At 43.3% G+C, this 18,270-nt stretch overlaps 1 protein-coding gene across 1 annotated transcript; it reads left to right on the top strand.

Annotated features, from left to right (window-relative positions):
- Positions 1–991: 991 nt before the first annotated feature.
- Positions 992–17,877, top strand: srebf1 (sterol regulatory element binding transcription factor 1). The gene is made up of 19 exons (XM_038699585.1): positions 992–1,332; positions 3,603–4,235; positions 7,958–8,133; positions 8,248–8,385; positions 8,629–8,847; positions 9,018–9,132; positions 9,372–9,529; positions 9,682–9,892; positions 10,002–10,186; positions 10,406–10,667; positions 10,878–11,044; positions 11,378–11,546; positions 11,645–11,753; positions 12,035–12,144; positions 12,997–13,129; positions 13,301–13,466; positions 14,458–14,670; positions 15,342–15,453; positions 16,061–17,877. The coding sequence occupies exons 1-19, from the start codon at positions 1,221–1,223 to the stop codon at positions 16,279–16,281; spliced, it is 3,609 nt and encodes a 1,202-aa protein (XP_038555513.1). The 5' UTR covers positions 992–1,220; the 3' UTR covers positions 16,282–17,877.
- The last annotated feature ends 393 nt before the right edge of the window (positions 17,878–18,270 follow it).

Genomic DNA, 18,270 nt, shown 5'->3' with positions numbered 1-18,270 from the left:
CTTTTAATTTTACTCCACTCCCCTAAAACTGACAACAGCTTTGCCATGCTACTCTAGGTCACTGACCTATTTCCCCACTGTGCCACTGTGAGGCTCCCCCCTTGTGCTCATGTGACAACAGAATATATATAACCCCAACTATAGTTTTACTTTAGCTGATCTGAAAATAAAGTTTTTTTTACATTATTAGTAATTAAAGTGCGTTGTTTGCTGGAAGAAGCATCACTTTACTAAGCGAAATGAGATGTATTACTGCACTGAGGGGATAGTATTTGTATAAATTTCTTTGGCCAAAATATACAATTTGCCTCATTTTAAATTCTGTTTTGCTACCTGTGTCACTGCAGGTTATTTCCCTGCCGATGCCACCACTATTCTAAGATGCATACACATGATGTAATCACTAGACCCAGAGATGTGACGTCGGATCACCCCACTCGGTTTCTGAGCTTCCCATTGGACGAGTTCACTGGTTCTACGGGAGGAGCCACTGCTTCGAGTCGAACAAACCTAGCTTTCAGGAGCTCCCGCCCGCTCGGCTCCCATTGGTTGTTGGGGGCAGGTCCACAACAAACACATCCATGCTGTTTCCCTCAATATACACACATTTTGGTGAAATATGTGCCTGATGTTAATATGGTTGTGTGGGACTGGGATGCACATTACTGTATAATTTATTATATATAAAACACATTACATGTATACACAGTAGATAATATTAATTGTTATAATACATTTCAAATGGATCCATATAGGTATTCTGAAGCCATTATGTCTGTGTTTGTTGAGTACATTAATAATCACGTCTCACTGTACATTATTACTAATCCATGGCTGTCACATCTTCAGTCAAATAACCAAAACAACCCTGAGAAAGAGGGACGTGGGAATCCAGTTAAAAGCCAGAGATTGTCGGGCCCGCCTGTCAATCACCGCCGGATGGGTGGGTTCGTACAGCAGACGCCGCCAGCACGTTAGTACTGAATGAGCTTCAGTGTTTGGCTTTGGTTTGACAAGTTTCCCCGACAGTCATGGGGGTAGGAGTGAAGAGTTAGTGGGCACGTCAAAAAAAGTTGCAGCTCACTCTGCGCGTGTTTCAGGTAACTTGGGATCGGACGCTTTTGGCAAATGTAGGCGACGTAATAAGTGTCCGATTTTCTTCCTTCAAAGCGGTTCGATAGCCAGTCAGCTCCACATTAAGCCAGACACAGGAGACGAAGATGAATGACGTTAACTTGTCGTTTGACGATGCTTCGTTGGATAACCTGGATCCAACACTGTCGCTCAATGACCCCAGCGACATCGACACGGCCCTCTTAAGCGACATCGACGGTAAGAAAATACAAAACAGTGGCTGGTAACGTTTGCTTAACTTAACAACACTGCTCGCAACTTAACGCAAACGTTACCTCCTGCATGTCATGTGTGTTTCACTTATCAGCTTGACCTGCCTCCTGTATTTTACATCTGATGTTTGGACTAAAAACCTCCATTTATACCAACATAAATAACTAATTTACAAGTGACCTACTGAAACGTTGTAGCTTGCAGCGTATTAGCTTTCATCAGCCTTCATCAGCTAGACTAACGTAGCTAACGTTAATCACTTGGCTAGTATAATTTAGAGCTTAGCTGAGGCGATAATAGTAGGTCTCGTTATGCGATTACAGCGTTGTTTCTTGCATGATCAAAAATCACTGCCCGAATCTTACTGTACAGTAAGACAAATCGATTATTAGAGCGGGTTAGCTAAGCGAACAGGTCAAGCTAGCGTGCTGCTAAGTGGTCGTGAGTGCGCCCCGCCCCCAGCAGACAGGGGTTACTGCCGTTCATTCTTCCTCGTAGGGTTCACAGCTCCTCAACACCGAGCAGTTCAAATAAATAAAGATATACATTGCTGTCCAGAAATTAAAACACTATAATAAAGATGTGACATATTGACAAATGTCGTCTCCCCTCCCATATTTTTGTTTACGTTTGCATAACGTTTGTGCATGTCTAAATACTGGCGTAGGGATTCAGCTGTTTATATATGTGTCACTTTCTCATCACTCGTTTGATGTAATGTTAGGGATGCAGAGCAGAGAAAACATGACATAATCAGGCATATATCAGTGATGTATTATGTTGTGTTTCCTTAGAGATTCCCCAGTAATAGCTAATATGTTTTATGATAATATTCCGTGTATTTAAGAAAAGCACCACTGTGGTAAACTGCAGTCAGTAATGCCTATCCTGCAGCCGCTCTCGCCCACTTCCTAAACTTGACCGACAGTAACCCTCGGCGGTGTTGCTCGATGGTAACCTCGCGCACAGACAGCGCTCCCTCTCTCTTGTCTTGAGCTGATCGGCATAGCAAGTCTCTGAGACGCGCTCTGATTGGTCAAGAGCGATCACCTCATACAAAACACTGGATTACAAATACAGGGAGCTGCGTTTCACTCCTTTCACAACATACATGCGTTTTATTATTTGCGGTATATTCCTGGTGAGGTCAAAATTATAAAATATATTTCTAGAACAGATATTAAAAGCGTTGCCCACTCAGCCACACCAGTTCCTATGATATTAAAGACATTTTAGATCTCTTATGCTAATGGGAACCCATGAGTCAGTAGCTGCAAGACCATTACCAAGTTAGTTTCATGACTCTTTCATATGTTTTTCACTGTACTTGGGGCCAAATTTTTGCTGGTCCCTTACAGTACTTTGGCCCACAGCTGCAGGACTACTATAAATAGCCTGGCTGCACTTTGATTAAGGAACATTACATGAAGAAAGTACACTATATGTGTATTTTGTGTGTTTTTACAGTGTATGTCATAATGCACTTTGAACGCAAATCCAATTTTGGATATTAGTCAATCCTGGTTCTAGTTCATGTCTTTCTTTCTTTTTTTTAAGTATAAATAAAAAACCAAGATCTGATGAAACAGAGTTTTAAACCGTCCTAACAGACATTTGTCATAAATCTAACTAAACTAAATGCAAATATTTATTTGTATTTTGAATGTTTTACACTGGTTCTGGTGGTAAAATGTGTGTGTTCTTATCCCACACTGCAGTAAAAGCTTTGTTAGATGTACAGTACTTCCTCCTTGCATGAAGTTATTTTATACACAATGGTTATTGCCATATTATCATCACTATCCTGTTAATGTGATTTACATTCTCCCAGATGCAAATTTAGAAAATGCACTGCACTCTCTATGGTTGCACTGCAGAATTATTTCTGTGTATATGGATATAAATGACTGTATAGGCCTATATTGATTTATTTAATTTATTTGTTAACCCCTACTGATCTAACTTTAATAATCTGTTACAAACTTAAATTTTGTTGAACCTTGTGTTGTATAAAATTACCTTGATCCTTGTATTCTGTAACGTTCTTTTGAGTCCCCTCTCTGATCTGTTATATCATAAACACTGTGCATGTGGGTTTGTTACTGAGAAGTTGTTTTCAGTAATCAATGAGCCAAACTGAACACATTGTTTCTTAACAAATGCTCAGGTCTTCAATTCAGAACTGTACTTGATTCTTGTGTTTTTCTATGTGATCAGTAGCGGTGATGGTGGTTCGGATTTCTCTCCATTTTCAGACATGCTACAGCTCATCAACAGCCAGGACATGGAGTTTGGAGGACTTTTTGATAACCCATACACAGGGCCTCCTCCCACCCAAGAGCTTCCTGGTTTGACCCAGTCCATCACCCCGACTGTCCCCCCAGCCGCCACTACCGTACCTCCGCCTTCCTCCTCAATCCTTAGCAGTAGCCCCCACCTGGATGCACTCCTGGGCCCTCCCATCACCCGTAGTTCCTCCACCCCAGACAAGGCCTTCCAGCCTCCCACTTTCCAGAAGTCCCCCCTGGCCCAGGTGGCCAACTGCACCCAGAGGCAGCATCCAACGTCTCTGCAGCTGGCTCCGAGCCTCAGACAGCCCCAGGTGGAGCAGCCCCAACCCATTCTCAGCAGCCAGTCTGCCCCAGCCCAGGCAGCTTCACCGCATGGCTCACCAGGACCGAACTCAGCTTTCAGCTCCATGCCCCAGGCCCTCTTCGCCTCACCTGCACCCCAGACTCCGCCTGCACCCCAGACTCCACCCCAGCCTCAGCCCCAGCAGCAGCCCCAACCCCAGACCCAGCCACAGCTGCAGCCGCAGACACAACTTCAAGCCCAGGCTCAGTCCCAAAAGATCCGGACCAACTTCAGCAGCCAAAACAGCTTCACAGGTAAGCACTCTTTTGATGTAGGTTATTGCGGCCCTATTTTCTTTGTCTCTAACTGGATCAATCATATATCCACAAATGTATCCTGTCTTCTCTAAAGAACGTCCCTGAGTCAGTTTCCTGCTGTCCTTTTATCTTATTTTTTCCGTGTATTTTTTAACAACCTTCATTAGCAGGTTTTAACCAGAAATAGGCATTTGACAATTTTGTTATTTTTGAATTGTCTAAAATTTAGAAAAGACTTCAAGTCATATTTGTCTCTCCGAAAGCTGCAGATGTATAAAAAAGAAGTTTTAAATGGCCAGTTTCTTAAACTGGTACCATCATCGGTGTTAATTCTTCAGTGATTAGACTGTAACAATCTTTCTCAACAATACTTGTATAAGATGTTTTCCTGCATGCATTGCTGTTTCATTGACTCTTGAGATACAAAGTGACAACTCCTGGGTTATTCAGAATGGCACAGGAGTCCACAGCATTAGGCCCCTTCTACTACTGCTCCATTTTAGTTTAGAAACAGAGTTTTAAAACCAATACAATCTCCGTCCACACCAGTGTTTTAGCTGTGTATCAGAGTTGTTCTCTGTCTAACCTAAGGCCTAGTCCACATGGACACAGGTATTTTTATAAACGGAGTTTTTCCTCCTTCATTTAAAAAAAAATCTCTGTCTACATGAAAATGCAAAAACACGCTATCAAGCACTGTCAAGAACATGCCAAACCACCAGGCAGCGATATGACCCTAACTGTAAAGCCATGTTGGCCAATCAGTGCCTAATAAAATTTAAAATAAAGCAGGCAGTGGTGCACAATCTGGCATCAAACACAGCATATAACGGCGCGCATTCTGACGTTGCAAGGCGAAATCTCCGGTTTTACTGTCTACAGGACAACACTGCAACCAGTGTTTTTTCAAGTCCTCACCCTGGCAGGGGTTTTCAAAAATGTCCGGTTTTAGTGACCCGATACTGGATTTCCGTGTAGACGAATGGCCAAACCGCGTGGAAAAAGTCACGATTTTGGAAATACCCGTGTTCGTCTAGACAAGGCCTAAAACGACAGAAAACGAACATTTAGTGGCTGTTCATGTACACTGCGCATAGTAACAGAAGATTTGGTGAAAGAATAAAGTAATGCAGATGAAGAACCACACCAGATATTTTTTTTGCATGGATCAATAACGAGCTGGGACTGTTTCTGAATGTAACACAGGAGTTAAAAGCGACTGTGGCAGTGGAAAACAGACTGGGAGTGGTCGCAAAGTAAACAGCGACATGCACAGTACAAGTGTAGGCTATAAGTGTTTGCACAGTACCAAATATTTTAATAAAAATACCAAATCAAAAAGTTTCTGCTTTGCATTACTCATAAGACCCAATCAGAGAGCCAAACGTGAGCATCTGTGTCATCGTTTTTAAAGTCCTCCGTTTTTGCCCTCACTAAAACGCCCTCCGCAGTTTTAAGTCTGGATGGGAGGTGCAAAAAGTCAAGTTTTAAAACCAAAACACAGTAGTGTGGATGGGACCTTAAAAACACCCACTTACGTACTAAGACAGAGAGCGACATAACTTTTGTTCTATTTTAAAAAGGAAGGAAATGCTAAAAATCAAGGATAAGAATTAGAGTGCCATCATTTTTATGCTAATTCTTCTGTAAAATATTAACATACAAAAAAAAAAAGAATCCGCCAGATCTTTTTGTTCTCGGCTTGTCTGTTAAATGTTGATACAGGCATACGGTTTTGCAGCTGCCTCTTGTACACACCTTCAACTAAAATAGTTAATAAGTTTAAATAGATTACAACATTGGGGCCGATGTATTTAAAAGCAGATGTGTGTTTCCCGTGCTAGTCTAGTTTGGAAATCTCATACAAATTAAACTCCAGTGCCCTGCAAGGGGGCGCTTCATGTGTATTGCATTCACCAAACAAGAAGGACACTTTTTTATTCAACCTCAGCTGATCTCATCTCCCATCCTAATCTAATAGAGTTTGGTCAACAGTGCGGGAGTCTGTGAGCTACATGCAAATGCTTTGTCTAGTCTACACTGATTGTTTTGCACACGGCAGTGTATGTTCATATTGTACTATGTATGCATACAAGCTGCAGCCCGTGCCCGTGCACCAATAACCAATAGTTTTCAACCAATACAAATATATCTAATATTTATTCACCTTCATTGACCAATACCAGTATGCTGTTTTGGCTTAGTACCAATTTGGTAATTTCGCAGTTGTAACAGGTAACCTGCTATTTAAAAGAATTGAAAAGATTGGGAAAATTTTCACAAACATCGCAACACATCGCAGCGGAAAAAAGAAAAAGCTGATATTGACTAACACTGATGCAGTGTGTTGGTTGGTCTAATTTCTTCGTGTATAATTGTCAGCTACAGCTTTTGTTAGCAACAAAATATCAGTAGAGCTTTGTTGTTTGAGTGCTCGAATCTGACGTCACTAATATGAAATGTACAAATGAACAGTAGGGTGTGATGAGACACTTAACCCACGAGACGAGACAATATTTGAGATTGGGTTCACGAGATCGAGACGACATTTTAACACTATTTTTAAGAAATCTTGAAAGCTGAATTATATGAAAATTGTGAGTATAAATTCATAATTTACAGCATTCTGATGAATGTTTCTGCACCAGTTTATGGTGATTTTTGAGGGGGGGGGGGCAAATTCAGGTTGCAGGTGAGATTCAAACTCACTAACTACAACAGAATCTAAGTCAGTTCAGCTCTCAGTCATTCTGTGTTGCTTTTGGATATATTTCTCCTGTAGAACAACTTTTCTCCTGTAATATCATCCCTGCTGAGTCATGATTTTTCCCTCCTCTTTGTCTTTGCTTGGTGAAGTAACATCTTTTTGCACATTCAGAATCTCTACCACATATCTGTGTTCTCTGACGTGTCCAGAAAAAGTCACAATATTACCAGATTAACGTCATCATTTAATGAGAATTCTACCTGCCCTTTACTCTGCTGTGCATTACGTTATTAATCCGCTGGAAGTAACGTTTTCCCCTTCAGACGGTTTGATCGACGCAGTTTGGGACTGCATGTTGCATGTGAAACAGAAAGTAACTGAAACACTTTTGATCAGGCAGAAATCTCACCACACATCCACACACATGTTAACTTCGCCAGCTCAGATAAAGTGCAGCTCCCAGTTCCAAACAGAGCAAGGTTGCGCTTCAGTTTTCAGATGTTTATGTTTCAAAACTCTATCAGCTATTCCTTACCACTCATTACAGCTGTACACCGGACCATAACACAAGCGGGTCCGGCTGATTACTCTCAGGGAGTACGGCGGTGTCAATCAGCTGGGTGGAGTTGATTCGCACTGTGAGTCTATCTTATCAGTTATACTACATTTGTATTTCACTGCGTGAGAAAATGAATGTGTGGCTTGACAGCGTGTGAAAAATGTAATTTGCGTGAGTCTCGCGAGACAGCTTTTTACCTGATGAGAAATATCGTCACAGTTCAATCTCGCGAAATCTCGTCACACCCCCAATCAACAATGTATAATGGAAACAGGGATATTGTTTTGTCTGCATGGAAAACTAAATCAACTCTGCAATACTTAAAATGAAAGCAATTACTTCATGCTCTGTAAATTTTCCTGTTGAAAAGTAATGAGGTGATGGATATGTCATAACCTTTAAACAAGCTTGAATTAAGGCTAAAAGGAATCCTTGTCATAACTATTTTACCAGCTGGCGGTCCCGGCAGTGTAAGCCAACCCGCTACCAGCTTGTCGTCCTCACCTCAAAGTGTTCAGCCAGTGACCATTCAGACTCAGATCCAAGGGCTGACTACCACTTCTCCTCTCCTGACTACGTCAGCAAGCCCGCCAGTTCAAGCCATTGCACCCCACGTACAGCAAGTACCTGTAAGTGCGTTACACTGGCACCCAAAATAAATTCTGTGTACTGTTTGTTTGTCTATTTTGGAATAAAAACAACTAAACTGTATATATTTCCTGTGTTTGATTGTGTCTTCTCAGGTGTTGCTGCAGCCCCAGTTCATCAAGGCCGATTCTCTGCTGCTGACCACTCTGAAGCATGACCCCTGCATTGTCACAACTGTGGCCTCTCCCACGTCCCTGGCCAACACCACCTCCGTACAGAGCGCTTCACTGCAGGTACGCACATCATGTCCAACTCAATAATGAGAGCGTACAATGTGCTTTGTTGCCAAGGCATTGCAGCTGAGTTTACACTTTAGATATTTAACTGTCACTGATATCCGGAGCAAGACAACTACGGTGATCAAATCAATAATTTGAATTAAATTGAACTTGTAAGATAGAAGTACCATTAGAATCACTGCTGTCAGATGCTGTTAAATACTTTCTTCTCCTGTGCCACCTTATTTACCTCCTCAGGCCTTCATGGGCGGCGGCACCATCCTGACCACGGTGCCTGTCATGGTGGACGCTGAGAAGCTACCCATCAACCGCATCGCCATCAGTAGCAAGACCACTGGGCTGCCGCACAAAGGCGAGAAGCGCACAGCACACAACGCCATCGAGAAGCGCTACCGCTCCTCTATTAATGACAAAATCATCGAGCTCAAAGATCTGGTGGCCGGCACTGAGGCCAAGGTAGGAAAGAGTATCTCTTGACTTCATTGCAGTCTCCCCATGTCGTAGAAAAATTAAGTGCTGATAGATTCTAAGAGTGTGTGCTTTTTGTGAGACCTGGCTATCAGCAACATTAAGAAAAGGCAGAAGACGCTAATTATATTATTGTTTGTGTTTTTACTCTCTCACAGCTCAACAAGTCTGCAGTGCTGAGGAAAGCCATCGACTACATCCGTTACCTGCAGCAGGCCAACCAGAAACTCAAGCAGGAGAACATGGCTCTGAAAATGGCAGCCCAGAAAAACAGTACGTGCTTAAAACCTTTCCCTCCTCTTTATTCCATAACAGCTTCTCTGCAGTTTATTTCAGTTCCTTTAAAGTAGGTAATTCAGTTGACCTTTCTGTGATGAGGTCTATTGATAGCTACTGTTATCCTCAAATGACAAAAGTGAAAATGGTCTTCTGCAGCCTCTAAGTGGAATTGAAGGCCGAAGATGCCTTTACGTTTTTCGACACTGATTGACCCTCTAACCCTCCTACTTCAGAGTCTCTCAAGGACCTGGTTGCCATGGAGGTGGATGGACAGGCTGATGTGAAGAATGAGCTGCCCACCCCGCCAGCCTCCGACGTGGGCTCCCCCACCTCTTTCTCACACTGTGGCAGTGACACTGAGCCTGACAGTCCGATGGTGGAGGACACCAAGGTATGCAGCTCTCATTAAAACTGCTGAACTAAATCAATCACCGCTGCACTTCATCAGCAGAGTAAAGAATGGAGGTACTGTCCACGCTCAACTTGTCACATTGAGTTTTGCTAACACAAAGGCATCTCTCTGGTCTCTCTTCTACTCTGCAGCCGAATGTGGGCATTGTAGACAGTTCGTCAGCAGGAGGTAGAGCTGCCGGCATGTTGGACCGTTCCCGCATGGCATTGTGCGGCTTCACCTTCCTCTTCCTCTCCCTCAACCCTCTGGCAGCCCTGCTCTGCTCATCTGGAAGCAGTTCACCCGGAAGCCCTGGAGCCTCCCATCATGCGGGAAGGAGCATCCTGGGTGTGGATATTGCAGGTACAGGGTGCTCAAATTATAAAAAAAAGCTCTGCTTTCATGTGTTATATTCAAAATTATGACTCCAAAATGTTTACCCTTCAATTCAAATAAGTTGTGTTTTCTGCAGCGGACTCGTGGGGCTGGATGGACTGGATGCTGCCAACCATACTGGTGTGGCTACTGAATGGTATTCTGGTTTCTGGGGTTCTGATCCGACTGTTGGTGTATGGAGAGCCTGTAACCAGACCACATTCTGGATCCTCTGTCTTGTTCTGGAGGCACCGCAAGCAGGCTGACCTGGACCTAGCTAGAGTATGTTGTTTTGCTTGATATCGATGAATTATAATGATCCTCATGGAGACATTTGATCCTTTTTTTTAAAAGCAACACCACATTCCAAAAGAGAGACCTATGTCGCTATACCCCTCAGAAGTTACCTTTTTGTTATTTTCCTGTCTTAACTGACTTGCTCTGGGTCACCTTTTTATCTGTTCTTCCTTATCATCTCTGATCTCTTTTCTCCCTCTTCAGGGAGATTTTGCCCAGGCCAGTCAGAACCTGTGGACCTGTTTAAAGGCTCTCGGTCGTCCTTTACCCACCTCCCAGTTGGACCTGGCCTGCGCTGCACTCTGGTCCCTGCTAAGATTCTGTCTCCAGCGCCTCTGGGTGGGCCGCTGGCTGGCTGCCAGGGCTGGAGGGCTGCGATCTGATCGCCCCCTGCAGGAGGACGCCTGCAAAAGCAGCCGTGACGCCGCCCTGGTTTACCACCGCCTGCACCAGCTACACATGACAGGTTGGTTGGTGGGGGAAAAACTAAATTGAAGCTTATCTCAGGTGATTAAAGAGCAACTTATTTTGATTCAGTGCCAATAAAAGGTTTAGACTAAGGTTGCAAAACCATTCAGCTTAAGTAATTATTACTTTTATGTGATTTCTTGTCCTGATTATTGTATCACTGTCAAAAAAAAATATAAATGTTTTTGTCTTCAACCTGTGCATACAGGTAAGCTGAATGGTAGCCACCTGTCAGCAGTGCACATGGCTCTGAGTGCCGTGAACCTGGCAGAGTGTGCTGGCTCCTGCCTGCCCGTAGCCTCTCTGGCTGAGGTCTACGTCTCTGCAGCTCTACGGGTCAAAGCCAGCCTGCCAAGGATCCTGCATTTTACCTCCGTAAGTCCCTTTAGTTTACACAGGCACATCTTGCTCAGTGATTTATAATGTACAATGTTTAATATTTAATTTAATTTATTTGTATTTTCTTGGATGCTGTTGGTTGTTTAGAGTTCAAGTGGTATGCACTTAAACAGCAAGCAGTTTTGAGTTGATTTTTGGTTCATTTGTTTTCCATGTTTAATTAACATAAACTGAGTCATTAATGGTTGTTGAAATGAGCTACTACACTGAACCCAAACATCATTAGTAAACTATAAGCTGTCCGCAGTCCCACTTTTATAAGAAATTAGAGGGAAGTACTTAACTGAGTACTTTCTTTCCTCCTGATAGCGTGTATTCCTGAGCAGTGCCCGCCAGGCGTGCCTGTCATCCAGTGGCAGTGTGCCTCCAGCAATGCAGTGGCTCTGTCACCCACTAGGTCACCGCTTCTTTGTGGATGGGGATTGGGCTATTCGCAGCACACCTAGAGAAAGCATCTACAGCCAGGCTGGCAATACTGGTCAGTGCAGACAAAATATAGTTCACACTTCCTGGTTTGTACATGCTCACTCAGGCAGTTGTATTTCTCATGTTCATGGTTTGTTGGAACTTTTACAGTGGATCCCCTGGCCCAGGTGACCCAGGCATTCAGAGAACACCTCCTGGAGAAGGCTCTATATTGTGTGGCCCAGCCTCATGAAGAGAAAAGCCCCAGCCAGGGCGAGGGGTGAGAAAACAAAAACATACTTCCAAATCACTGTGCAATTTATTTACCATTTATATCTTTTATTGGAATTTCTGTGTTGGTTTACTTTTATTTGATGTATTTTTACATTCTTTGTATAACTAAAAGCAGGGTAAAAGGGTAACAGCAACAGTAAGGATAACTTAATTGACAAAAAAAAAAAAACTAAGCTGAAATAATTAATCCTTTGGCAGTAATAGACTTACTCTCATTTTATGCTCATGTGGCAACAAAATAACCCTTCATTGTGTGTCTCTCCTCAGGGAGTATGCTGACGCCCTGGAGTACCTCCAACTGTTGATTAGTGCATCAGATGCGGCTGGTGCCACCTCCCAGTCCTTTGCTATTGGTTCCAACATGGCTACTGTGACTGGTAAGTCATTTCTGTTAACTCCGAGCTTGTTCAAAAAACATTAGTGCCAACTAATGCCAGCAGTTTTTGAATCCCAGCCCAAAATCAGCTTCTTAAACTGTGGCAGCCTATCACTCAGTGACTGAGACTACATCTGTTGCTTGAGTACATCAACACATTCAAGTGTTGATTTTTGGCTCCTTACTTCATCGCTACTTGTCTTCTCTAAAATACATTTGCTATTCCCGCATCTTTCCTTCGCCTGCCCCAACTTCGATTTCCATAGTGTCTTCGCAAAATAAGAAGCAGCGAGATTAAGTTCATTTCCCCGCTATCGAGGTCAAGTAGCCTGATTGTCAGTGGGTTGACTTCCACCCTCCCACCACCTTTCCTTTGTCCTCACTGATCAGTGATCTGAGCGAAAGGGGGCTAGGTGAAAGGGAGGCCTTCACTAGATTGCTTCATCTATCTTCAGCACTGTCAATTCGGTGATCACCTTGAGAGGTGGGAGGGAGGGAAGTCTGTGCACAGATTTTAATGGGAGACTTTTCTTGGCAGAGCCTCAGTTTGCTCACACAGTTTGAGAAGTGTGTGTGTGTGTGTGTGCGCGCTACCCAATGTTAAATGGAGAGGTTTTCCATCATGAGGGAGTCGTCAAAATGGCTGCTTTCTCTCAGCATGTTGTGACTGTGCCAGAGGGGAGAAACAGAGTGATTCAGAGGTCAAAATACAGACAGCAGCTGTCTCTCTCTGTGGAGTGTATGTGTGTGTGCACTGTCATGCATGTAAATGTAAAAGTGTGCAGAGGGGGAAATATTTGCTTGTTTGTTTGTGTGCGGGTGTCTCACCACTGACTGCTTTTCCGACTTCCAGGCTGCGACCCCCACTCCAAGTGGTGGTCCTCTGTTGCTGTGGTGATCATCAACTGGCTCCAAGGAGATGACGCTGCGGCGGAGAGACTGTATCCGACTGTGGAGCACTTGCCCCGCAGTTTGCAGAACGCAGAGTAAGTTGGACCATATACACACAATGGAACTTCTCCAGCCAGCCTTAAGAGTGTTGCACAACTTTTGTCTGCACACACACACACACACACACACACACACACACACACACACATACATTTCCACAACTTTTAACCTCTGTCCTCTGACTCTTTCCCCCCTCGCTCTGTCAGGAGTCTTCTGCCCAATTCGTGTCTGAACACATTCAGGGCGGTGAGGGCTCTGCTGTCCAAGCCAGAAAACTGCCAGTTGAGTCTGAGCTACAGCGACAAGGCCAGCTCCCTGCTCCGAGACAGCCTCAACCTAGGACCACACTGCCACAGCTCCAGTTTAGACAAGGTACACACACACAAAGATACGACCACTTGGAGAATCAAGTTGATTTTTATTATTCCTGTGAGGGAGGATTTTGTGAGAGCGACAGCATCTGCATTAAAATTATTTAAAAAATAACATACACATAAATGCACACAGTGACAGATGTGCCCACGCATGTGGGAAAATTATAAACACAGAAAATTGCATACATAATCAATTACATAATCACTTGAGGGTGCACACACACAACATTCTTTTCACAATAAAGGGCCACGCACTTTACCACTGACAGCGAATCCCCTGCAGCAACTCCTCTCTGTGATACCGCGATGTCCTACCCTCTGGCGTTCAGCAGATGGTGATGCTGGTGGATAGGCAGCTCACAGCGTGTGCACGTCTCCGTCCAGAGCTGTGGTGCATTGTAGTTGCATTGCATGTGTGTCTCAGTGGAGTGCAATGTACCTGCAGTGCAACACAGAGCTGGGCCATTAACGGCAGAACACACACACAGCGAGGTGGGGTGGGGGGGAAGGGGGCGCTATGTCCTTCAACTTGAAGCAAAACTCTGTTAGTAGTGGGGCAATATCTTTGTGTATTACTCATCTGCTTTTCATTGTCAGCATACAAGGTTTTTTTTTTATAAATAAAAATGATTTAGCATTACAAAGCAATAACAAAATCATATTTCTTTCAGAAATATTTCAGAATGGCAGCTATAGTTTGACTTACCATTATAATACTGTTACTGTACTGTAGAAGTTTTAACAGGACACTTTTTCCGAACCAAAACATGCTGTCTTCACACCTTTTGTCAGATGTTTTCCTCCATATTGCTTTGCTCTAAGTGTATCAACAGTTGTATTAGAAACACATTTTCTTTATAAGCATGTCCCTTAAATTTAGATCTAAAACAGAGACACGTGGTGTCCTTTCTGCAGCTTGTGGCGCCAGTGACTGCTCTGGCGGTGAAATGCATCCCACCTCAGTCGTAATCTCGTCCAACCCTCTCTAGGTTGTCCAGCTGCTCTTGTGTGACCTCCTGTTGGTGATGAGGACCAATGTGTGGCGTCTGCAGCAGGGGGCCGGTCCTGCGTGGTCAGGGTTGGTAGGTACCAGTGGCCCCACAGGGGTCCACCAGGCCTCCCCACCAGAGCTCCAAGGCTTTCAGCAGGATCTAAGCTCTCTTCGCAAGCTGGCGCACAGCTTCAGGCCTGCAATGCGAAGAGTACGTATCGGACACTATGTTTCACCTGTCCATTTTAGTCAATTATCTCATGCTAGGACTTATAAATGGACAGTTAGACTTATAATTAGTGAGCAATTTGGGGGATTCATTAATTTGTTAAAATACAATCACACTTTTTATTTCATTTAGACTGTTATTAAACTTTATTTCCTCTCAATCAAGCACACAAGCAGACATCCAAACATGAATACTCGGCTGACAGACAGATTTGTATTGTATTTGTATTGTATGTGTCAGGCACTTAAAACTGCTGCTCATCAAAACGTGCCTTTTAAAAAAAAATCCTAATAACCCGACAAGTAGAAGAGGAACGCACAGGCATCATGACAGATTCTTACATGCTGCACATACCTGGAATGACAAATCCAAAGAAGGATTCAGATACAAAATGGCAACGCATTAGGAAAAGCATGTAGCATATACACATATTTGCAGGCAGTGCATAGTACAATTCTCCATGGAAATTAACTGGGGAGTGTTGCAACATATGCGCACACACACACACACACACCTGAGGCAAGTGTTTAGCAGCCCTGTTCACAAAGATTCAAAGTCTCTCTGAGGTAGAGCTAAACACTCAGTATGAGTCATCATCACATGCTCTCCTCCTCCTCCTCCTCTCATCTCTTTTTCCCTCAATCCATTTCCAGTTGTTCCTTCATGAAGCTACAGCCAGGCTGATGGCAGGGGCCAGTCCCACCCGCACACATCAGCTGCTGGATCGCTCGCTGCGACGAAGAGCTACGCCCGGAGCCAAGACAGGTAGGTGTGTGTGTGTGTGTGTGTGTGTGTGTGTGTGTGTGTGTGTGCGCAGAGACGTACCTTTTTGTTGTTTTATATTTTTCATCCACTCTGCACAAGTAACTATGTTTAACTGTTTTATAAGTTGTATTTTTAGATATTGCAGGCAGTATGAAAGGCTCTGATCACATAACCATCATTGTTTTTTCAGAGGCAAATTAGTGCATTATCAAGATCTAATTAGGTAGCATTAAATCAGGAAGCAAAACATTTTTTGAAACTAGTAAACTTATACAAATAAACCTCAACTGTGGATGCTGCTATTCTCCGAGCATCCAATTTTAGATTTGTGTTTTCTTGCTATTCAAATAGAAGCTGGTTGGTTGCAGCTCTCCACAACTTTTTTTAAATAAAAGTTGTAGTAAGCTGAGAGACACTTAATTGCTGTAATCAGTGGCTCTAATCAACTTCTCGTCTATTTTGATAAATTATTGTTTACTACACTAAATTCCATTAGTAATCAAACAAGGAGCTGCAAAAGTCTGATTGGCTGCTGGTAGCTGATGACATCGAAAAGCTCACCCGAAACACCACGGTAACAACATTGTTTGTGTTTTTTTGCCCGCAGAAGAGTGCGAGACGCGGCCAGGCCAGCGAGAGCAGGCGGAGGCCGTGATGCTGGCGTGCCGTTACCTTCCTCCCTCCTTTCTGTCGGCTCCCGGCCAAAGGGTGGGCATGCTGGCGGACGCAGCCCGCACCCTGGAGAAGCTGGGAGACAAGAGGACCCTCCACGACTGCCAGCAAATGATCATCAAGCTGGGCAGTGGTACCACTGTCACCAACAGCTAGACAGAAAGAAGGGGGGGGGGAGCGCGAGAGACAAGCATGGACATTGTATATAAGAAACATCTCTGACATACAAAAACACACAGATACAGAAAAGAAACATGTCCCCACAGACACACAACCATACTGTCTCTGTCATTTTGGCGCGCAGCTATTGAACAGATTTAATAAATTATACAGATTCATATCAAGCTGTCAAGATTTTCTTCATGGATTGTTCCTCCCACCACCCCACCACCCCAACCTCACAGTAGGAGGCACTTCTTGTCACACTCTTGTTTCTGTGGATTATTACCAGAATATATGAAGCATTTTGCTCTCTAACCGAGCTGAATCTCCCGCTGTGAGAATGCATTGCAGTGCCACAGTTTGACCACAGAGAGGAGCCACCGTGGGTGTGTGTGTGTGTGTGTATGTGTGTGTGTGTGTGTGTGTGTGTGTGTGTGTGTGTGTGTGTGTGTGTGTGTGTGTGAGAAGCCTAACAGAGATGTTTGCCCTGCATTTATTCAGAATAGCCCCAGCCCCTGATCTTTTTGTCATAGATGCACTTTCTACAGGCAGGAGTGCCCAGTTGGGTTGGAGTGGCGGGCTGCTCTGATTGGCTGCAGAGTGAGGAGTCTGTCGTTCGTGGGAGGAAAACGACCAAACCCGGATTGGTCCGACCGTGGGCTTGTTCAGTGGGAAGCCACTCAGCAGGTTGTTCAAATATTGTTTAAAAAGTTAATTTGAATCATGTATTTCAAATGATAATCTGATGCGTGGTGAGCCACTGCACAAGCTCTGTCTCTACCTGCACTAGCCCTACAAGGCTGAATTAAATGAGATGAGTAATAAAATGGCTTTATGAGGTTATTTTCATTGAGATCGTTGTTGTTTTTTGCTATGTAAATATTTTAAAAATGTATTTATAATCTAAACATTTGATTAAGCAGTATTTTGCATAAGCAGAGTGATGAATGCTTTTCTTCCTTCAAACCTGTTTTTATTTGGTAGCTTTTACCGGGGTCCTAATAACATAGTTACTGTACTGCCATGGCGACGAGTTTCAAAGTGGAGACGGTATCAAGTTATTTGCGTCACATTGTCTGACTCAGTTGACCTTTTGCACTGTTGCACACGTATGCAACTATGGTATCAAAAGAAATTGGCAGCGTCCAATTCAGGCATCGCCAACCCGACAACTCAAAACTGTAACGTGAACCTTTGGCACTTTTGTTACATGAGTCATGCAGACAACAAAATAATTGACAATTTTTTTTCCAAAGAGGGCCTATTCTATAGTGAATCTTCTGGTTTTCCTTTGTAACATACTTGCTGTCTAAGTCATTATAGTTTCATGCACCTATAGAACCACCGTTTATTGATGTTTACAGGAATGTAAAAAACAAACTTTGGCATGTCCTTTTTTTCCCAGGACCAGTATGTTTTTATAGTGTGTCACTAATGTGAATGACTGAAAGACCATTGGATTGAGATGAATGAGAGCCATGTCTAAAGGTATTATTCATGTGTCCTTTTTAACATCTGTTCATCTCTTCCTTGTTCTTTGGTTTCATCCTTTTATGATGTAAATATTAAAGCATTTTGTAAAGAAGACTATATTGTTTCCTGTGGTGCTTTCTGTTTTAATGGTGTTATGGAGTTTGATACCACGTGATGATGCTGATGTGATGATAAAAGTAGATAAGTCTTGCCCCAGTAAGCTCAAAATTATGCAAGTATGTCATGTGCTTACATGTAAAATGGGACAAAACTTTAGCAAAATGTACAGAACATATCTATTTGGGGGGGAAATGCTGAAATAAGGTAATCTTTTTTTTGTGTATTTCAAAACTCAATTATTTTCTAATTTTTGTAAGCAAAGACCAAAAGTTAAATGATAAAAGGAATAGTTGCCTGTAATGTGCCTTCTGAAATGCAGATGGTTAGTAGTAGACATTTTTATAATTTGAATAATGAACTTCTTTATTAATATCAGGTTGGAAGCTTTAC

This window comes from Micropterus salmoides, unplaced genomic scaffold (assembly GCF_014851395.1).
Source record: "Micropterus salmoides isolate LMB-PRFRI ecotype aquatic unplaced genomic scaffold, ASM1485139v1 Ms_hic_scaffold_10, whole genome shotgun sequence".
Classification (NCBI taxonomy): Eukaryota; Metazoa; Chordata; class Actinopteri; order Centrarchiformes; family Centrarchidae; genus Micropterus; species Micropterus salmoides.
Note: the sequence above shows the minus strand (reverse complement) of the source record. Positions and strands in the feature narration are given on the sequence as shown.

Bases quoted from the DNA above. Each gene is read 5' to 3' on its own strand.
- srebf1 (XM_038699585.1), top strand. From the start codon at position 1,221: ATGAATGACGTTAACTTGTCGTTTGACGATGCTTCGTTGGATAACCTG. The intron at 12,145-12,996 runs GTAAGTCATTTC...TCCGACTTCCAG, and splicing joins CAACATGGCTACTGTGACTG to GCTGCGACCCCCACTCCAAG. The intron at 15,454-16,060 runs GTAGGTGTGTGT...TTTTGCCCGCAG, and splicing joins TACGCCCGGAGCCAAGACAG to AAGAGTGCGAGACGCGGCCA.